The sequence below is a fragment of the Ranitomeya variabilis genome, chromosome 1 (genome assembly GCF_051348905.1).
Source record: "Ranitomeya variabilis isolate aRanVar5 chromosome 1, aRanVar5.hap1, whole genome shotgun sequence".
NCBI lineage: Eukaryota > Metazoa > Chordata > Amphibia > Anura > Dendrobatidae > Ranitomeya > Ranitomeya variabilis.
The window spans coordinates 973288137-973305243 of record NC_135232.1 but is presented as its reverse complement, the minus strand read 5'-3'; the positions used below and the strand labels follow the sequence as shown (position 1 = coordinate 973305243).

At 39.5% G+C, this 17107-nt stretch overlaps 1 protein-coding gene across 1 annotated transcript in view; it reads left to right on the top strand.

The window, feature by feature from the left end:
• The window catches only part of PLRG1 (pleiotropic regulator 1), an 80084-nt gene extending 64483 nt beyond the window's left edge, over window positions 1–15601 (top strand). The window contains exons 13-15 of the mRNA XM_077279370.1: window positions 3292–3431; window positions 3517–3710; window positions 15103–15601. Of these exons, the coding sequence (XP_077135485.1) occupies window positions 3292–3431; window positions 3517–3710; window positions 15103–15162 (394 nt within the window). The 3' untranslated portion in view covers window positions 15163–15601. The remainder of the gene's footprint in view (window positions 1–3291; window positions 3432–3516; window positions 3711–15102) is intronic.
• Window positions 15602–17107: the final 1506 nt, after the last annotated feature.

Sequence of the window (17107 nt, the reverse complement as noted above, 5' to 3'; positions counted from 1 at the left end):
ATATTAAGCCCTTGACGACCCCCGATACACCTTTTAACGGCAGCAGTTGGGTACTTAAAACACAGCGCCGCTTTTTAATGGTGCTGAGGTTTAAGTATATAGTGCCCCCCAGCCCCGGAATTTCTCTGGGGTCTCTGCTACCGGGTGTAGCTGAGACACCAGAGGACATGATTCGGGTCGATTTTTACTGACCCCGGTGTTGCGATCACCGTTATTAACAGTATAACAGCGACCACAAAAAAAAAAAAACTATTTTCCATTTAATTTCTCTCTCCTCAGATGTGATCGTACATCATAGGAGGGACAAATGGGGTCTCCCGATCACCCCCTGGTACCTCTGGTGTCCAGACATTCCCCCATGAAGTCCCTCGGGCCACCGGCGTCGTCTTCCGGGAGAAAATGGCATGCACAGTGTGCTCGCCGATATCTGCCGGCACCCGGGAACAATAGAAAAATTTTCCTATTGGTTCATTTTGATCACCGTGATAGTCTATCACAGTGATCAAAATAAAAAAAAATAGTAAATAAAACCCTCCTTTATCACCCCTTTTAGTTAGGGAAAAATAATAAAATAAAAAATATATATTTATTTCCATTAGGGTTAGTTGGGCTAAAGTGGGTGTTGGGCTAAAGTTGGGGTTCGAATTGGGCAGTTTCCACTGTTTAGATACATCAGGGGTCTCCAAACGCGACATGGCGCCACCATTGATTCCAGCCAGTTTTGCATTCAAAAAGTCAAACGGTGCACCCTCCCTTCTGAGCCCTGCCATGAGCCCAAACAGTGGCTTTCCCCCATATATGGGGCATCAGTGCACTCAGGAGAAGTTGCACAACAAATTTTGTGGTCCATTTTCTCCCAATACCCTTGCGCAAATAAAAAATTTGTTCCAAAGTAAATTTTTTGTGAACAAAGTAAAACGTTCATTTTTTCCTTCCACATTGCTTTAGTTCTCGTGAAGCACCTGAAGGGTTAATAAACTTCTTGAAAGTGGTTTTGTGCACTTTGAGGGGTGCAGATTTTAGAATGGTGTCACTTTTGGGTATTTTCTGCTATATTGACTTTGGAGGGGTCAAGTCACTTCAAATGCGAGGTGGTCCCTAAAAAGAAATGGTTTTGTAAATTTTGTTGTAAAAAATGAGAAAACGCTAGTCAACTTTTAACCCTTATAACGTCCTAGCAAAAAATTGTGCTGATGTAAAGTAGACATGTGGGAAATGTTATTTTTTACGTATTATGTGCAATATGACTCCCTGATTTTAAAGGCCTAAAAATTCAAAGTTTGAAATTTGCAAAATTTTCAAATTTTTTGCCATATTTCAGTTTTTTTTCATAAATAAACGCAAGTTATATTGCAGAAATTTTACCAACATGAAGTACAGTATGTCACGAAAAAAATCAGAATCAGTGGGATACGTTGAAGCGTTCCAGAGTTACAACCACATAAAGTGACAGTGGTCAGAATTGTCAAAAATTGGCTTGTTCATTAAGCACAAAATTGGCTCTCACTAAGGGGTTAATAATGTGTTGTATAGCTTCCCTTTGTCTCCAAACAAAAGTAGCAAAATGTAAAAAAACAAACAAAAAAAAACACCATTTTTTTAACATCGCTGCCTGCATATTTTCACCAATATTCAGAATATTTATCCAACATGGTGATTGCCAAAAAATAATTGAAATGGCAGAATCTGTTTTGTTTATTTCACTTCTCAAAAAAATGGAATTTAATTTAAACTAGCAAAAAAAAAAAAAAATTATATACAGCTTTTTAGGCAAATAAAACGCAGAAAACAAGGCATTTTCAGCTATAGGATAAAAAAAGTTATGAATCTTGAAGATAGGAGGAAAAAAGGGAAGGGAAAAAGCAAAGGCTGTATCTAAATCATGGGGCATAGCCGAAGTATTATAAGATATTGTAAAGTATTCATGAGCCTCTTTGTCCAAGCATAAGAGAAGATTTATCAAAACTTCCTAAAAGGGAACCTTTCTTGCCCATAGCAACCACGTTTTGGTGCAGTTTTCATTTTAGAAGATCTGTATTGGTTTCTAGACCGTTTTGATAAATGAGACCCATAGGGCCGACTCGTGAAGGCTAGTATTGCGCCCATCCGTTTTATTAAAGGGCTCGCTGGAGTACAATTAATCAGGTTAATTAATAAGCGCTTGGCACTTAATGAATGTGGTGCATTTTCTTAGTGGCGGGTGTCTCACTAGAAATGCCAGCAAATTGCTGAATTTGCGGGTGGCCTTAGCCATGCCCCTGTCTGAACTCCAACAAAAGTCACAACATTTTTGCATACCTCCCATGTTGCTCAAAAATATTATGACTTTAAAAGTCCTTATCACTGGTTATCTTGTGTGTATATCATGCAGGCTAGAAACACTTATATAATGGTTGAATATTTAGCGCTTGGATGGATGCCCTGGAAACAAGTCTTTCGTATGCTTTTAGCTTGTTAAAGGGGTGTTCCCATTGGAATCTTGTCCTCCAGATGTGTTCCACCATTGGGACCTGCATTTATATTGACAACGGGCCTGACTTACCATTAGGAATAGAGAGGTGTCTGCACATGCTCGGCTCTTCATTCATTTCTGTAGGTGCTCCGTATATGTACGGACACCTCTTCATTCTTGACAGCAGGTCATGCCCGTTGCCAAAATAGATACAGGTCCCAGTAGACAGAGGTTTCTCAGACATTTATAGCCAATGATGCGGAAAGGCCCCTTTAACGTGGATCTGGCCGTAGCCGTATATCTTTCCTGTGGGCAGCATATGTTGGAGAGGATGTGGCTATTAATATAACACTGCTTATATACTGGCGGTATTCCCATCCGACCCATAGCATAGTCCATCTTCCCTCCCTCGCACACCGCGGTGGCTTTGTTTGTTTTACATACTCATGCAGGAAAACCTTCAAGTCATCGTGTTCTTGCGTCGTCCGATGCATATAGCCCCTGGAAAGTGTTACCAGTGGGGGGAGACTCAGGAGTTCGTTATATCTCCTTGCTTTAGAAAACCCTTTAGACAAGAAGTGGCTGGGAGGTGTGAGTACAGTAGAGGGCAGGGAATGATCGGGTATAGTTATCTTTATGAATACATTTTTCTGCAGCGTCTGGGCCACCTGTATTGAGAGAAAGCAGAAATAGCATTAGATGCACAGGCGCTCACCGTGTGACACAATAAGTGCTAAGCTGCAGTTCTTCACTTGGGGAACAGTCAGCACAACTCCTATTGTGTAACTGTACATTCCTAAATTATCCACTTCCCTCCATAATTGTTCCTTTTCTTCTAGGTACACATTTGCATCTGGGTCACCAGATAATATTAAGCAGTGGAAATTCCCTGATGGCAGCTTCATCCAGAACCTCTCTGGTCACAATGCTATAATCAACACGTTGGCCGTCAACTCTGACGGAGTGCTGGTGTCCGGAGGTGCCACACTTTACTCCTTTTCTTAAGCCAATGACCTGACTGGTAAGAGTACAACTTCCTGACACTTTCTGATTGTCTCTTGCAGCTGATAATGGAACAATGCACCTATGGGACTGGCGGACAGGGTACAATTTCCAGAGAATTCATGCTGCCGTTCAGCCAGGCTCTCTAGACAGTGAATCTGGTATATTTGCATGCACCTTTGACCAATCAGAGAGCAGATTAATCACTGCCGAAGCCGATAAAACTGTCAAAGTCTACAGAGAGGATGATACTGCGGTATGTATCCTTTTATATTGTCTGAACCCAAACTTCGTGACTTGTTATGGTATAATGTCAGTCATGCATAGTAGAAAAATTCATCAATATTGATTTGTAGGTATGCTGCAGATTTTTTTCGTGACATGTGCTCCACAGTCCAATCCCCACAGATGTTTTCAGCTTGGCCTTAACATGGCTTCCACACATGCTTCTTGTAGCACACTGCCCAAATCCTTTTAGTTACATCAATTGAGAAAACTATGGCCTAGAATTAGATGTCATGCAGATTGTTTTACCAAATTCAAATATAAGTTAAAAGGTTAAAAGCGCTAAAAAATCTCTTTATGTAGAAAGCTAAATGAATATAGTAAAAATATAATAAATAATTATCCTCTGATAAATGCATAGAATCTTGTAAAAAAAAAAAAAAATCAATACCTATGCATAGATGGGAATTGGGTCCTCCAAATCTGTTAGAATGTAGAGATGATTGAACGAAGGAGGATTAGCTGAGTGTGGAGTATCTTGTCAGACCTCAATCCTTGGTGCTTCTTCTGTGTCCGGTGCTCCAACCGGCTGCACTAATTTGAGAAACTGCCGATTTCAACAAAAGTGACGTCACTTGCTATGGGTCTCCCTGTTATTCGACCCTACACATTTCGGAGGTAGTATCCACCTTTTTGACCAACAACTATTGGCAGTCCATGGTGTGAGTCTTTAGACGCAGCTATGGGCCTTTCCATGGTTACGGTGTTACAAGTGCTTCTCACAAAATTAGAATATCATCAAAACGTTAATTTATTTCAGCTCTTCAATACAAAAACTGAAATTCGTAAATAGTAATTAGAGTGTTTCAGGTGTTTATTTCTGTTAATGTTGATGATTATGGCTTACAGCCAATGAAAATCAAAAAGTCATTATCTCAGTATATTAGAATAATAAACAAAAAACACTTGCAAAGGCTTCCTAAGTAGTGATGAGCAAATATACTCCTTGCTCGAGTTTTCCCAAGCACACTCGGGTGGTCTCCGGGTATTTGTGACTGCTCGGAGATTGTTTTTGTTGATGCAGTTGCATGATCTACAGCTGCTAGCCAGCCTGAGTACATGTGGGGGTTGCCTACCAACCTGGCAACCCCCACATGTAATCAAGCTGTCTAGTAGCTGCAAATCATGCAGCTGCGTCAACAAAAAGTAAATCTCCAACCAGTCACAAATACTCGGAGACCACCCGAGCGTGCATGTGAAAACTCGAGCAACGAGTATACTCGCTAATCACTACTAAGCATTTAAAATGATCCCTTAGTCTGTTTCAGTAGGATTCACAATCATAGGGAAGACTGCTGACTTGACAGATGTCCAGAAGGCAGTCCGTGACACACTCCACAAGGAGGGTAAGCCACAAAAGGTCATTGCTAAAGAAGGGGGCTGTTCAGAGTGCTGTATCCAAGCATATTAATGAAAAGTTTAGTGGAAGAAAAAGGTGCACAAGCAACCGGGATAACCGCAGTCTTCAAAGGATTGTTAAGAAAAGGCCATTCAAAATTTGGGGGAGATTCACTTCTTCTGAAGTCCTTGCTTCAAGAGCCACCACACACAGACGTATCAAGGACATGGGCTACAAGTGTCGCATTCCTTGTGTCAAGCCACTCATGACCAATAGACAACACATGGGCAAAAGAGAAAAGGAACTGGACTGTTGCTCAGTGATCCAAGGTGTTGCTTTCAGATGAAAGTAAATTTTGCATTTCATTTGAAATCAAGGTCCCAGAGTCTGGAGGAAGAGTGCAGAGGTCACAATCCAAGCTGCTTGAGATCTAGTGTGAAGTTTCCACAATCAGTGATGATTTGGGGAGCCATGTCATCTGCTGGTGTAGGTCCACTGTGTTTTATCAAGACCAAAGTCAGCGCAGCCGTCTACTAGGAAATTTTAGAGCTCTTCATGCTTCCCTCTGCCGACAAGCTTTTTGGAAATGGAAATTTAATTCTCCAGCAGGACTTGGCACCTGTCCACACTGCCAAAAATACCAATAACTGGTTTAAAAACAACAGTTTCACTGTGCTTGATTGCGAAGCAAACTTGCCTGACCTTAACCTCATAGAGAATCTATGGGGTATTGCCAAGAGGAAGATGAGACACCAGACCCAGCAATGCAGACAAGCTGAAGGCTGCTATTAAAGCAACCTGGGCTTCCATAACACCTCAGCAGTGCCACAGGCTGATCGTCTCCACACCACACCGCATTGATGCAGTAATTGATGCAAAAGGATCCCCGACCAAGTATTGAGTGCATTTACTGAACATACATTTCTGTAGGCCAACATTTCGGATTTTCCAATTATTTTACAAGCTGGTGTTATAAAGTATTCTAATTTACTGAGATAATGACTTTTGGGTTTTCATTGACTGTAAGCCATAATCATCAACATTAACAGAAATAAACAAGTGAAATAGATCACGGTTTGTAATGGCTCTATATAATGAGTTTCACTTTTTGTATTGAAGAACTGAAATTAATGTTTTGATGATATTCTAATTTTGTGAGAAGCACCTGTATATTCACACAACTTAAAATGTGTAAATAAATTATAAGGAAATATACTATATTTGTTTTTATGGAAGAAACAGATATGTCTTAATATATATTTTCAACTTATGTAATGAAATTGCAATCTGTATTTAAATAGCAGAAAAAAAATGTAAACTGGGTGTTACAAAAAAAACAGTCCTAGAGTCCTGTACAGACTAAGGAAAGCTCCAAACTATGTAAACTGGGCAATAAATATGTTTTGGGTTTTTTAACTGGTTGTAGTTAAGACCCCATGCTATTTTATTAGATATTTATTATTTCAGAGGTTTGGTTTTTTTTGTTGCAAAAGCATAGTTGGACTGTTAGGGAAATGTTACTAGTGTTACATAGTCCAAGTGTTTTTAGTTTCCCGAGGTTTCTCAAAGCAGTACCTACTATTTTGCACACATTTACATCACTGATATTCCTTAACAATGTTTTTAAAATGTTTAGGAATGGAAAAAAAATAATTTTCAACACGTTTTACAGAAAAAAAGGTTTATTACACTTGTAATAAGTCAGCTGGAAATGACAAAATAAACATTTGATCCATTATCCCTGTAGTAATGCTCTATAGACACCCCAAAACACAGAAAAAAACATTTTTTTTTCCAAATATATCATAATCATATGTACATTTAACTTTTATGCAGTGAGGTTAAAATTATAGAATGAATCATTTTAAATATTGTGGGAATGTTCAGTTTGGATGGAACGGCCTTTCTCTTGTGACGTTGCTTGATTAAAGCTCCTGCATCTTAGCAGGACAGGTCCGGTTTTTGGCTGCCACACAGCCAGGAGCCCCCAATGACATTTTGAAAGCATTTTTTTTCTTTAGCGCTGTGCAGTGAAGAGAAGCCAGAGTTTCTCTTAGAAGAGGCGAGGACATTAGGTGGTGAACCGTAGGTTCAAACAGTCTAACCTGTTACTTATTAAGATAATAGTGGCATTTCTCGCTGCTAAACTAATGATGAAACCCAGAACTCAAGCCAGAATTTCAGTGCTGCTTTGAAACTGTAATGGCTCAGAGCAGATGCCCCTTTGAATACAGTTAGAAGAAGGCCAGTTTTCGATGGGCATCTCATAGAGAACATTGTGTGCCCATGCTGTGCTGCGGATACAAGTTCTGGCCTAGTTGTGGGTAGAAGAACCTCTTCTGACAACTTCATGGTCACTTATGAATCTTTAATTTCAGACTTAGTTGCTCGTCTAATTTAGGTCTAAATTTTCCTTTTGGGTTTCAGTCCTTAAACCTTTTGATAGTGGTATACTTGTTGAGACATTTGAGCCTCACACAATAGGGACATTAGTTTTACACCGAGTTATTGTTATCCCTCCTATTAGTAAAGATTTGGAATTCATGAGACATGTATTGAGGGCCAGCATTCATATATTTTCTTTTAAACCAGGTATTCTCATTTTTCTTTCATAATTTTGCCCGTTGCTTGTCTGCAGGCCTCTAATGAGACTCCGCTCAGCAGTCCTTCTTTTTAATTAGATTTATGAAGGGCTCCTGTCACTACATAGAAAGATCACATTGAGAAGTTTTTTGATATGAGTAGCCAGATCAATTATTGAAGCTGCTGAATAAATGATTTATCTGTAGCATTATGAAATCCTATTTATGGCAGATGTTTCAGTGGGAGTCTACATGACCTTTCAGTTTTTTAGAATATCACAGTCTTGGTTAATGTGTCAATTCATTAGAATCGTGAACGATTATTGATGAAGGAACAGAACGGTAACATATATAAACAGCAAAGCTCAATACAACCAGATGGGAACACTTAGAAGCGGTGCTTAGTAGATTGCTTTGAATAAGAATAACCAGTCAGTGTTGGCATACACAGTCCATTTTGCAGTTTTGAAGTCTGAAATTTCATGAGATATTGTGACCTCCTGGGAATTGCATGATTTTATGTCTTTTCAAGGGGTCATCAGTATGATGAAACTTCATGGACTTTACCACACAGGTAACGGGACGGCGTGTGTCGCACGGGTTCTCTACAAGGGGGAAAAGAAACTCATCCCTGTTACTGATCATACAGGGGCTTGTCACACAGTTACAGTTTAGGCTGGTTTTCATCCAGAAAAGTGGGATGGTTTTTTTTCCCCACTTGTCATACTTGTACTGTCTGTATACAATCCTTTTTTTTTTTTTTACAGCAGCAGCTATTAATCATTTACAAGACCATTTACAGTTTTCTAAGTTACAGAATTTCAGTTGATCCATAATAATCGGAGGCTATACTGTGGCTCGGTATGGCATCCGTTCCTTTTTTATTTTTTGCTCTCCCATAGACTTGAATGAGGGAAACTAATTCAATCTACAGAGGAATCTAGTGCATGCTAGGGTATTTTTTTTCTTTTTCACATGCCAATTCAGTCTGAAAAAGGCTCATCTGCACAGACTCCTTGTATAACTTTGGTCCAAGCGCTGTCCATTTGTTTTCTGGCTAGCATTCGGATCGAAAATACGGTCATGTATGCAAGTCCTTATAGGGATAAAAATCCCATTGGAGTAAAAATATGCCACATTTTTATGTGGAGCATGCCTGTTATTTATATTTTCAGAGGCGCATGCCTGTTATATATATTTTCAGAGGCGCATGCCTGTTATATATATTTTCAGAGGCGCATGCCTGTTATATATATTTTCAGAGGCGCATGCCTGTTATTTATATTTTCAGAGGCGCATGCCTGTTATTTATATTTTCAGAGGCGCATGCCTGTTATTTATATTTTCAGAGGCGCATGCCTGTTATTTATATTTTCAGAGGCGCATGCCTGTTATTTATATTTTCAGAGGCGCATGCCTGTTATTTATATTTTCAGAGGCGCATGCCTGTTATTTATATTTTCAGAGGCGCATGCCTGTTATTTATATTTTCAGAGGCGCATGCCTGTTATTTATATTTTCAGAGGCGCATGCCTGTTATTTATATTTTCAGAGGCGCATGCCTGTTATTTATATTTTCAGAGGCGCATGCCTATTATATATATTTTCAGAGGCGCATGCTTGTTATTTTGTATTTTCAGAGGCGCATGCTTGTTATTTATATTTTCAGAGGCGCATGCCTGTTATTTATATTTTCAGAGGCGCATGCCTGTTATTTATATTTTCAGAGGCGCATGCCTGTTATTTATATTTTCAGAGGCGCATGCCTATTATATATATTTTCAGAGGCGCATGCTTGTTATTTATATTTTCAGAGGCGCATGCTTGTTATTTATATTTTCAGAGGCGCATGCCTGTTATTTATATTTTCAGAGGCGCATGCCAAAAAGAAATGCCCTCAATGAGCTTGATAGATTTCTACTATAATGTTTGAAAGTTTATGGTGCAATTGTGGATTGCGCAGAATATGTTTTGCAACTTTTGTAAGCTAGAAAGCTGACCAATATTTTAATAAATACTCGCCCTCTAGTAGCAGAATTTATTGACGGAAAATCACAATTTCCCCAGCAGGCAGAGATTGCATTGGCTGTAGACGATCACGTAATGTTTTGCTGTTGCACCATAGTCTCGATAGTATGGTGAAATTGGAGGCAGACAGGAGAATGATCTACAGTAGTGTTCAAAATAATAGCAGTCCAATATGACTAACCAATTAATCACTGTTTTTGGTATAAATTATATTAACGCATCAAACAATTTACCAGTTGGTGCAGTAGATTCTAAGAAAAGCAACAGACTCGGCATTCATGATCTGCATGTTTTTGAGTTTGTATATTAGAGTAATTAATTGAAAGGTGTGTTCAAAATAACAGCAGTGTGGAGCTCAATTAGTGAGGTCAGTCATTCTGTGAAGAAACAGGTGTGAATCAGGTGGCCCTTATTTAACCCCTTAGTGACGGAGCCAAATTTTTGAAATCTGACCAGTGTCACTTTATGTAGTAATAACTCTGGAACACTTCAACAAATCCCAGTGATTTTGAGACTGTTTTTTCAGGACACATTATACTTTATGATAATGGTAAATTTAGGTTGATATGTTTTGTGCTTATTTATAAAAAATATCAGAAATTTGAGAAAAATGTAAAAAAAAAAGCAATTTTCAAACTTTGAATGATTATCCCTTTAATCCAGATAGTCCTACCACAGCAAAATATTAATAAATAACATTTCCCACATGCCTGCTTTACATCAGCACCATTTGTAAAACGTTATTTTATTTTGTTAGCATTTTAGGAGGTTTAAAAATGTAGCAGTAATTTTTCATTTTTTCAAGGAAATTTACAAAATTTATTTTTTTAGGACTTATCCATATTTGAAGTGCCTTTAGGGGTCCCATATATTGGGAAACCACCACAAGTTATACAATTTTAAAAACAGCACCTCCTTACATATTGAAAACGGCTGTCAGGTAGTTTATTAACCATTCAGTTGCTTTTCAGGAATTAATACAAAGTGGCATGACAGAAATGAAAAAGCATATTTTTACCACCTAAATGCCGCTAACTTCTGAACAGATTACTACAGCCGTCAGACTCTAAGGCCGCTATTTGGTCATGAATTGCCATGGCAAACATCAGGACCACACAATCATGATCTGAGGGCACCAATTGGGATAAAGAGGAAGCCCTCACACTCTGTTAACCATTTATATGATGTAGTCACTATTGACAGCAGCATCTAAGGGGTTAAACAGAGTTGGACGGTGCAAACACTGATCATGGCTGATGCAGCAAGTTGTCAGCTATAGTGTACAGCCGACAGCTGCGGGATTGTTACCTGTATGGGGAGGCTATTCTCTTATATCTCAGGTCAGTTAAAAGACGTTTTGGCTGTCATTAAGGGGTTAAGGGTGAAGCCAGGACATGTTGTACATGCATTTCTCCTTGAAATCTTGAGAAATATGGGTCGTTCGAGACATTGTTCAGAAGAACAGCGTACTTTGAATAAAAAGTTGATTGGAGAGGGTAAAACGTATGAAGTGCAGACAATGTTAGGCTGTTCAGCTAAAATGGTTTCAATGGTTTAAAATGAAAAGCCAAACCAGAGGGTCGTGGAAAAAAAAACCCGGAAGAATAGCTAGAATAGCAAAGTCTCAGCCAATAATCAGCTCCAGGATGATGAAAGACAGTCTCTAGTTACCTGTGAGACAGAAGACGCCTTTGTGCAGCTACTCTCTTAGCAAGAAGTCCCCGCAAAGTCCCACTGTTTTTTTTTTGTTTGTTTGTTTTTTAAGACATGTACTGAGGCGGATTCAATTTGCGACAAAACACATCAACTGGCCTATAGAGAAATGGTGAAACATTTTATGGACCGATGAAAGTAAAATTGTTCATTTTGGATCCAAGGGCCACAGATAGTTCGACAGACGACCTCCCAAACTCTGCATTCAAGTACACTCTGAAGACAGCATAAAACCTACAAGAAACAAAATAAACGAAAACCCTGCTGAGCTGGAAATTACACTTAAAAACTTCCTCAGACTGGTGTCCATAGATTTGGACTCGGTCCTTTTGTCTGCCCTTATTCGCACACTAAGGTCAATTCTGACACCTAGCAAGGTTTTTATTATTAGACAGCGTAGGCCCGTCCCGATCAGGGCACCTTTGACGATGGTGGGATGGCTTTGATGCTATTTTTGATCAAAAACAGTATTACTAAGAACTCTGTTATTTAGATGCACTTAGTTTTTACTTATTTAGTTACAGCAGTGTTTTGTTTGTTTCTTGTAGGGTTTATGGCCAATGTGAACTTTCATTCATGTGCTGCATGTATACCAACTTAATCCAAGCTCCATTTTTGTTTTTACTCTGAAGACAGTGAAGCATGATGGTACAAGCATCATGAAATGGGCAGGTTTCTCTTACTATGGTGTCAGACCTATTTAGCACACAGCACATACCAGGGATCATGGACCAGTTTTCATATATTAACTCTTTCATGACCCGGGGTATTTTCATTTTTTTGTTTTCTTTTTTCGCTCCCCTCCTTCCCAGAGCCATAACTTTTTTATTTTTCTGTCAATATGATCATGTGAGGGCTTATTGTTTGCGGGATGAGTTGTACTTTTGAACGACACGATTGGTTTTAGCATGTCATGTACTAGAAAGCGGGGAAAAAAATTCCAAGTGCGGTGAAATTGCAAAAAAGTAGTGCAATCCCATCACTAAATGCTAAAACTGACCTGCCATTATGATTCTCCAGGTCATTACGAGTTCATAGACACCTAACATGACTAGGTTAATTTTTATCTAAATGGTGGAAAAAAAATTCCAAACTTTGCTAAAAAAAAAAAATAAAATTGCGCCATTTTCCGATACCCGTAGCGTCTCCATTTTTCGTGATCTGAGGTTGGGTGAGGGCTTATTTTTTGCGTGCTGAGCTGATGTTTTTAATGATACCATTTTGGTGCAGATACCTTTTGATCGCCCATTATTGCATTTTAATGCAATGTCGCAACAACCAAAAAAAGTAATTCTGCCATTTTGAATTTTTTTCTCGCTACACCATTTAGCCATCAGGTAATCCCTTTTTTTTAATTGATCGGGCGATTCTGAACGCGGCGATACCAAATATGTGTAGGTTTTATTTATTTTTTTTTTTATTTTTTTTTTTATATTATTATTTTGAATGGGGCGAAAGGGGGGTGATTTAAAAAGTTTGAAAAAAAATATAAAGGTTTAAAAACATTTTTTTTTTACTTTTGCCATGCTTCAATGGGAGGCTAGAAGCTGGCATAGCCTGATTGGCTCTGCTACATAGCCTCTATGTAGCTAAATTCCTGCATTTCTATGAGCGCCGACCACAGGGTGGCACTCATAGCAATCCGGCATCAACAACCATAGAGGTCTCAAGGAGACCTCTGGTTACTATGCCGACGCATCGCTGACCCCCGATCACATGACGGGGTCAGCGATGCGCTTATTTCCGGCCTGATGGCCGGAAGCGGTAGTTAAATGCTGCTGTCAGCGTTTGACAGCGGCATTTAACTAGTAAATAACGGCGGGTGGATCGCGATTCCACTCGCCGCTATTGCGCGCACATTTCAAAACAGCTGACATGTCGCAACTTTGATGCGGGCTCAGCCCGCATCAAAGCAGGGGATCTGACCTCGGATGTACAATCCCATCCAAGAATCAGAAAGGGGTTAAAATACTTGAAGAGGTCATGTTTCCTTACGCTGAAGAGGATAACCCCTTGAAATGGGTGTTTCAAATAAGACAACAACCCTAAACACTAGTAAACGAGCAAAATCATGAATCCAGTCCAACAAAATTGAGGTTGAGTGGCCAGTCTAATCCCCCGGACCTTAATCCGATAGAACACTTGTTGGGTGACATTAAAAAAAGATGTTTCAGAGGCAAAGCCAACAAATGCCAAAAAAATGGTGGGATGTAGTCCAAGCATCCTGGGCTGGAATTACAGGTGCCAGAAGTTGGTTAACTCCATGCAACACAGATGTGAAGCCGTTCCAATAAACTGTGGGCATACAACTAAATATTAGCTTAGTGATTCACAGGAATGCTACATCCACAAAAAATACTACATATTGTGAGTTTGTAAAGACAAATGCAGACACTATTTTTTTTTTTTTTTTTTTTAGTTTAGTCCAATGTTCATTTTTTATTTTCTGTAAAGTTGTTATAAATTTTATACATTTCTCTCCATGTTTTGAATTAGAAAACCGTGTGCAATGTTCCCAATGCATGGAAATAATAACTAATACGAAGATTTTGTAATTAACTCTTGTTTTTGAACACTACTGTACATGAAAGTGAATACAATATAAATAAAAGTGCTGAGCGACAGAGGGTATATGGTGCATTGATGGAGAAAAATGGCCAGAATGCTTCTTTATTTCTTCATTTTGCAATAAGATTGCCAGTTCATCTAGTATTTTTAACTATAGACACATAAGTGTGCATTGGAGCTGTATGCACAAAATAGGAGATTGTTAAAGGGAACCTGTCACCAGTTTTGTGACATAGCAGCTAAAAACATCACCTTATTCAGCATCTGCGCTGCATTACCTAAATCCTTATATAACCCCCTGACTCCCACTGTATACTCCCGAAAAACCTTTTTAATTTCTCCTGCGCTGTATGGTAATCTTCTCAGTCTGGTCCGATGGGCGTGGATTTGAGCCTCTACATCACTCCCATTGGCTGCTGCTCGCCGTCCTACTTCATGGATGACCCCTCTTGCGCCTGCTCAGAAATATTGCGCTTCGCAGTTGGGCAAAGAACCCTCTTGCGCCTGCTCAGAAATATTGCGCTTCGCACCTGCGCAGTATTCTTTGCCCAACTGCGAGCAAAGCGGAAAAACAGAAGTGTAGTTTGCCAGCGCATGCGCACTTCTGTTTTTCGGCTTTGCTCGCAGTTGGGCAAAGAATACTGCGCAGGTGCGAAGCGCAATATTTCTGAGCAGGCGAGATGTCGTACAACGCAAGAGGCGTCATCCATGAAGTAGGAAGGCGAGCAGCAGCCAATGGGAGTGATGTAGAGGCCTGAAACCACGCCCATAGGAACGGACTGAGAAGATTACCATACAGCGCGGGAGAAATTAAAGGTTTTTTGGGAGTATACAAGGGGAGTCAGGGGGTTATATAAGGATTTAGGTAATGCAGCGCAGACTGAATAAGGTGATATTTTTAGCTGCTATTTCACAATATTGGTGACAGGTTCCCTTTAAGGATATTCACAGATGCTTCACGTTTTTATGTTCTATGCATTGTAGTCATTGCATGATTGTGGTCTTTTCTGTATCTCTTATATCAGTGGATAAATTTGTAAGGGTTAATTGACAAATTCTGGGTATAGAAAATGCCGTACTATGTTCACCAAGTATGAGATGACTTGGTAACCTTTCCTGTTTCCATTTTTCAGACTGAAGAAACCCATCCAATCAACTGGAAACCTGAAATTATCAAAAGGAAAAGATTTTAATACGCCACACCTGTAAAAAAAAAAAAAAAAAAATGTTACAATTTGTTTATCACAGTTTGGCATAGCATGGATTCTGTTTCAGACGTTAAACCTAACTTTGGCCGCGGCCTTTGTCTTTCATCATTGTATTGATACATCCTGTTATGGCTATTTCTTCTGCGCTCCCTGGAAGCTGTCACACTTCAGAAAAGCAGAAACCTATAAAGGCCGAGGCTTCTCAATGTAGGCAACAAACCTCTACGACCCAAGCATGTTGTCAGCCTAATATGTATATATAGGTAGTTCAGTCATTTTTGAGAATGTTATCCTTGAATACAGAACTTTTGTCTTTTATTAAAAATAGATTTAACTTTTATCTGCAGCCATCAATACTTTTTTTTTTCCAGAAATTGTTTCCGTTTTTCCTTTGCCCCAATAAAACATATGCCTGAGTCTACAACTGTATTAGGCTGGTGAGTTAATGAGCTGTTTGGAAAGAGGAGATGCTGATTTTCTAGGTTATGAAGTGATGGAGTGGATAAATGTATCATTTAGTCTGTGCACCCAAAATTGGAAGCGGTTTAGGTAAGATGTAAGTTATTATCAAGGCAGAAGAGACAATGCCTGGTAGGAGTAGGAACGTGCCAGGATTGTCAGATTACATCTTCAAGCCATAACACAGGAAGCAATCAATGATTTCCATTTTTGGGGGCCAAAGCTGCGGTGGGAGAAAAATGGCAATGATGTAACCGGGAATGTGGTAAAGCTTTATAACTTTATGTAAATAACACAGCTTCTTTCTAAAATCCTTAATTCTGTGCAGTAGTCCAGGAAGGATATTTACTGCTTATGCATTTGAATAGATTAAGTCTGAGGTCTGCGAGCCATGGACATCAATGGCAATATCAAAAGTCAAATTACACTTCATCAGCCAAATGAAAGAATGTGTGGCAGCGGATGCCAGGGAAAGCCGCACAACTAGAACCTCGCAAAACTGGCACATGGTCTTCATTATAGCCATCCTCACACAAAATCTCACTTCTGTCATTATGCTGCAAGATTTTATATACATTTTAATACATTTCAGAGCCAATCTTATATGGGTCATTATACATCATAAAGAGACTTTTTTTTTTACATAGACATTAGACCCTTTAGGCCACAATTAAAGGGATTGTCAGGTCCAAATTAAGTCTGCACTGTGTGCTGTGGGGGTTTGTCGGTTTCTGACACAGAACCGGAGGGTATGTATATGTTATACATACTCCCGGTCAATTGCTGCTCCCTTGCTCCTTACACTCGTACCCTTTATTCGGCCAAGTAACTAGACCGGGTGCAGCCTCACTAAATACAAGTGTATGGAGCGCGACCACATTCACTGGCCAGGAGTATGTATAACCCATGCATAGAGCCGGTCCCTGGTCAGAAACCTGCAACTCCCCACAGAGTGACTGCAGACTTATCGATTTGGACCAGACAACCTCTATAACATATTGTTTTTGCCATTTTCCTTTTGCCTTGCATGTGCATAAGACCGTACAATGAGAGAAATGGACATGGGCCTGCAACATTAGATGAAACCAATGATTGACTCACTAGACAGGCAGAGAACAAATATTCATTTTTAAGCGATGAAAAAAAACCTGAAAAAAATTGTCATGGTTGGTGGTGACCTCAAAGCAGTAGGACAAATAGAAGGACTTTCCCATGTCAGCTTATCAAGCTTGCTTGTGGGATGCTGATTGGTTTTCATGACAGCAAGTAGACTTAAAGGGGCTCTCAAGTCTTCCTGCTTTATGAATTAGGCTCTGACAGTTTTGCATCGGAAGTATGGAAAGCATGGTGGGTCAGTGGTTAGCACTGTTGTTTTGCAGCACTTGGTTCCTGTGTGTAAATCCCACCTGAGACAATGCATTTAAAGGGTTTTACTTTCAATTCAGTGAATCACCTATTGGTTTTAAGTCCT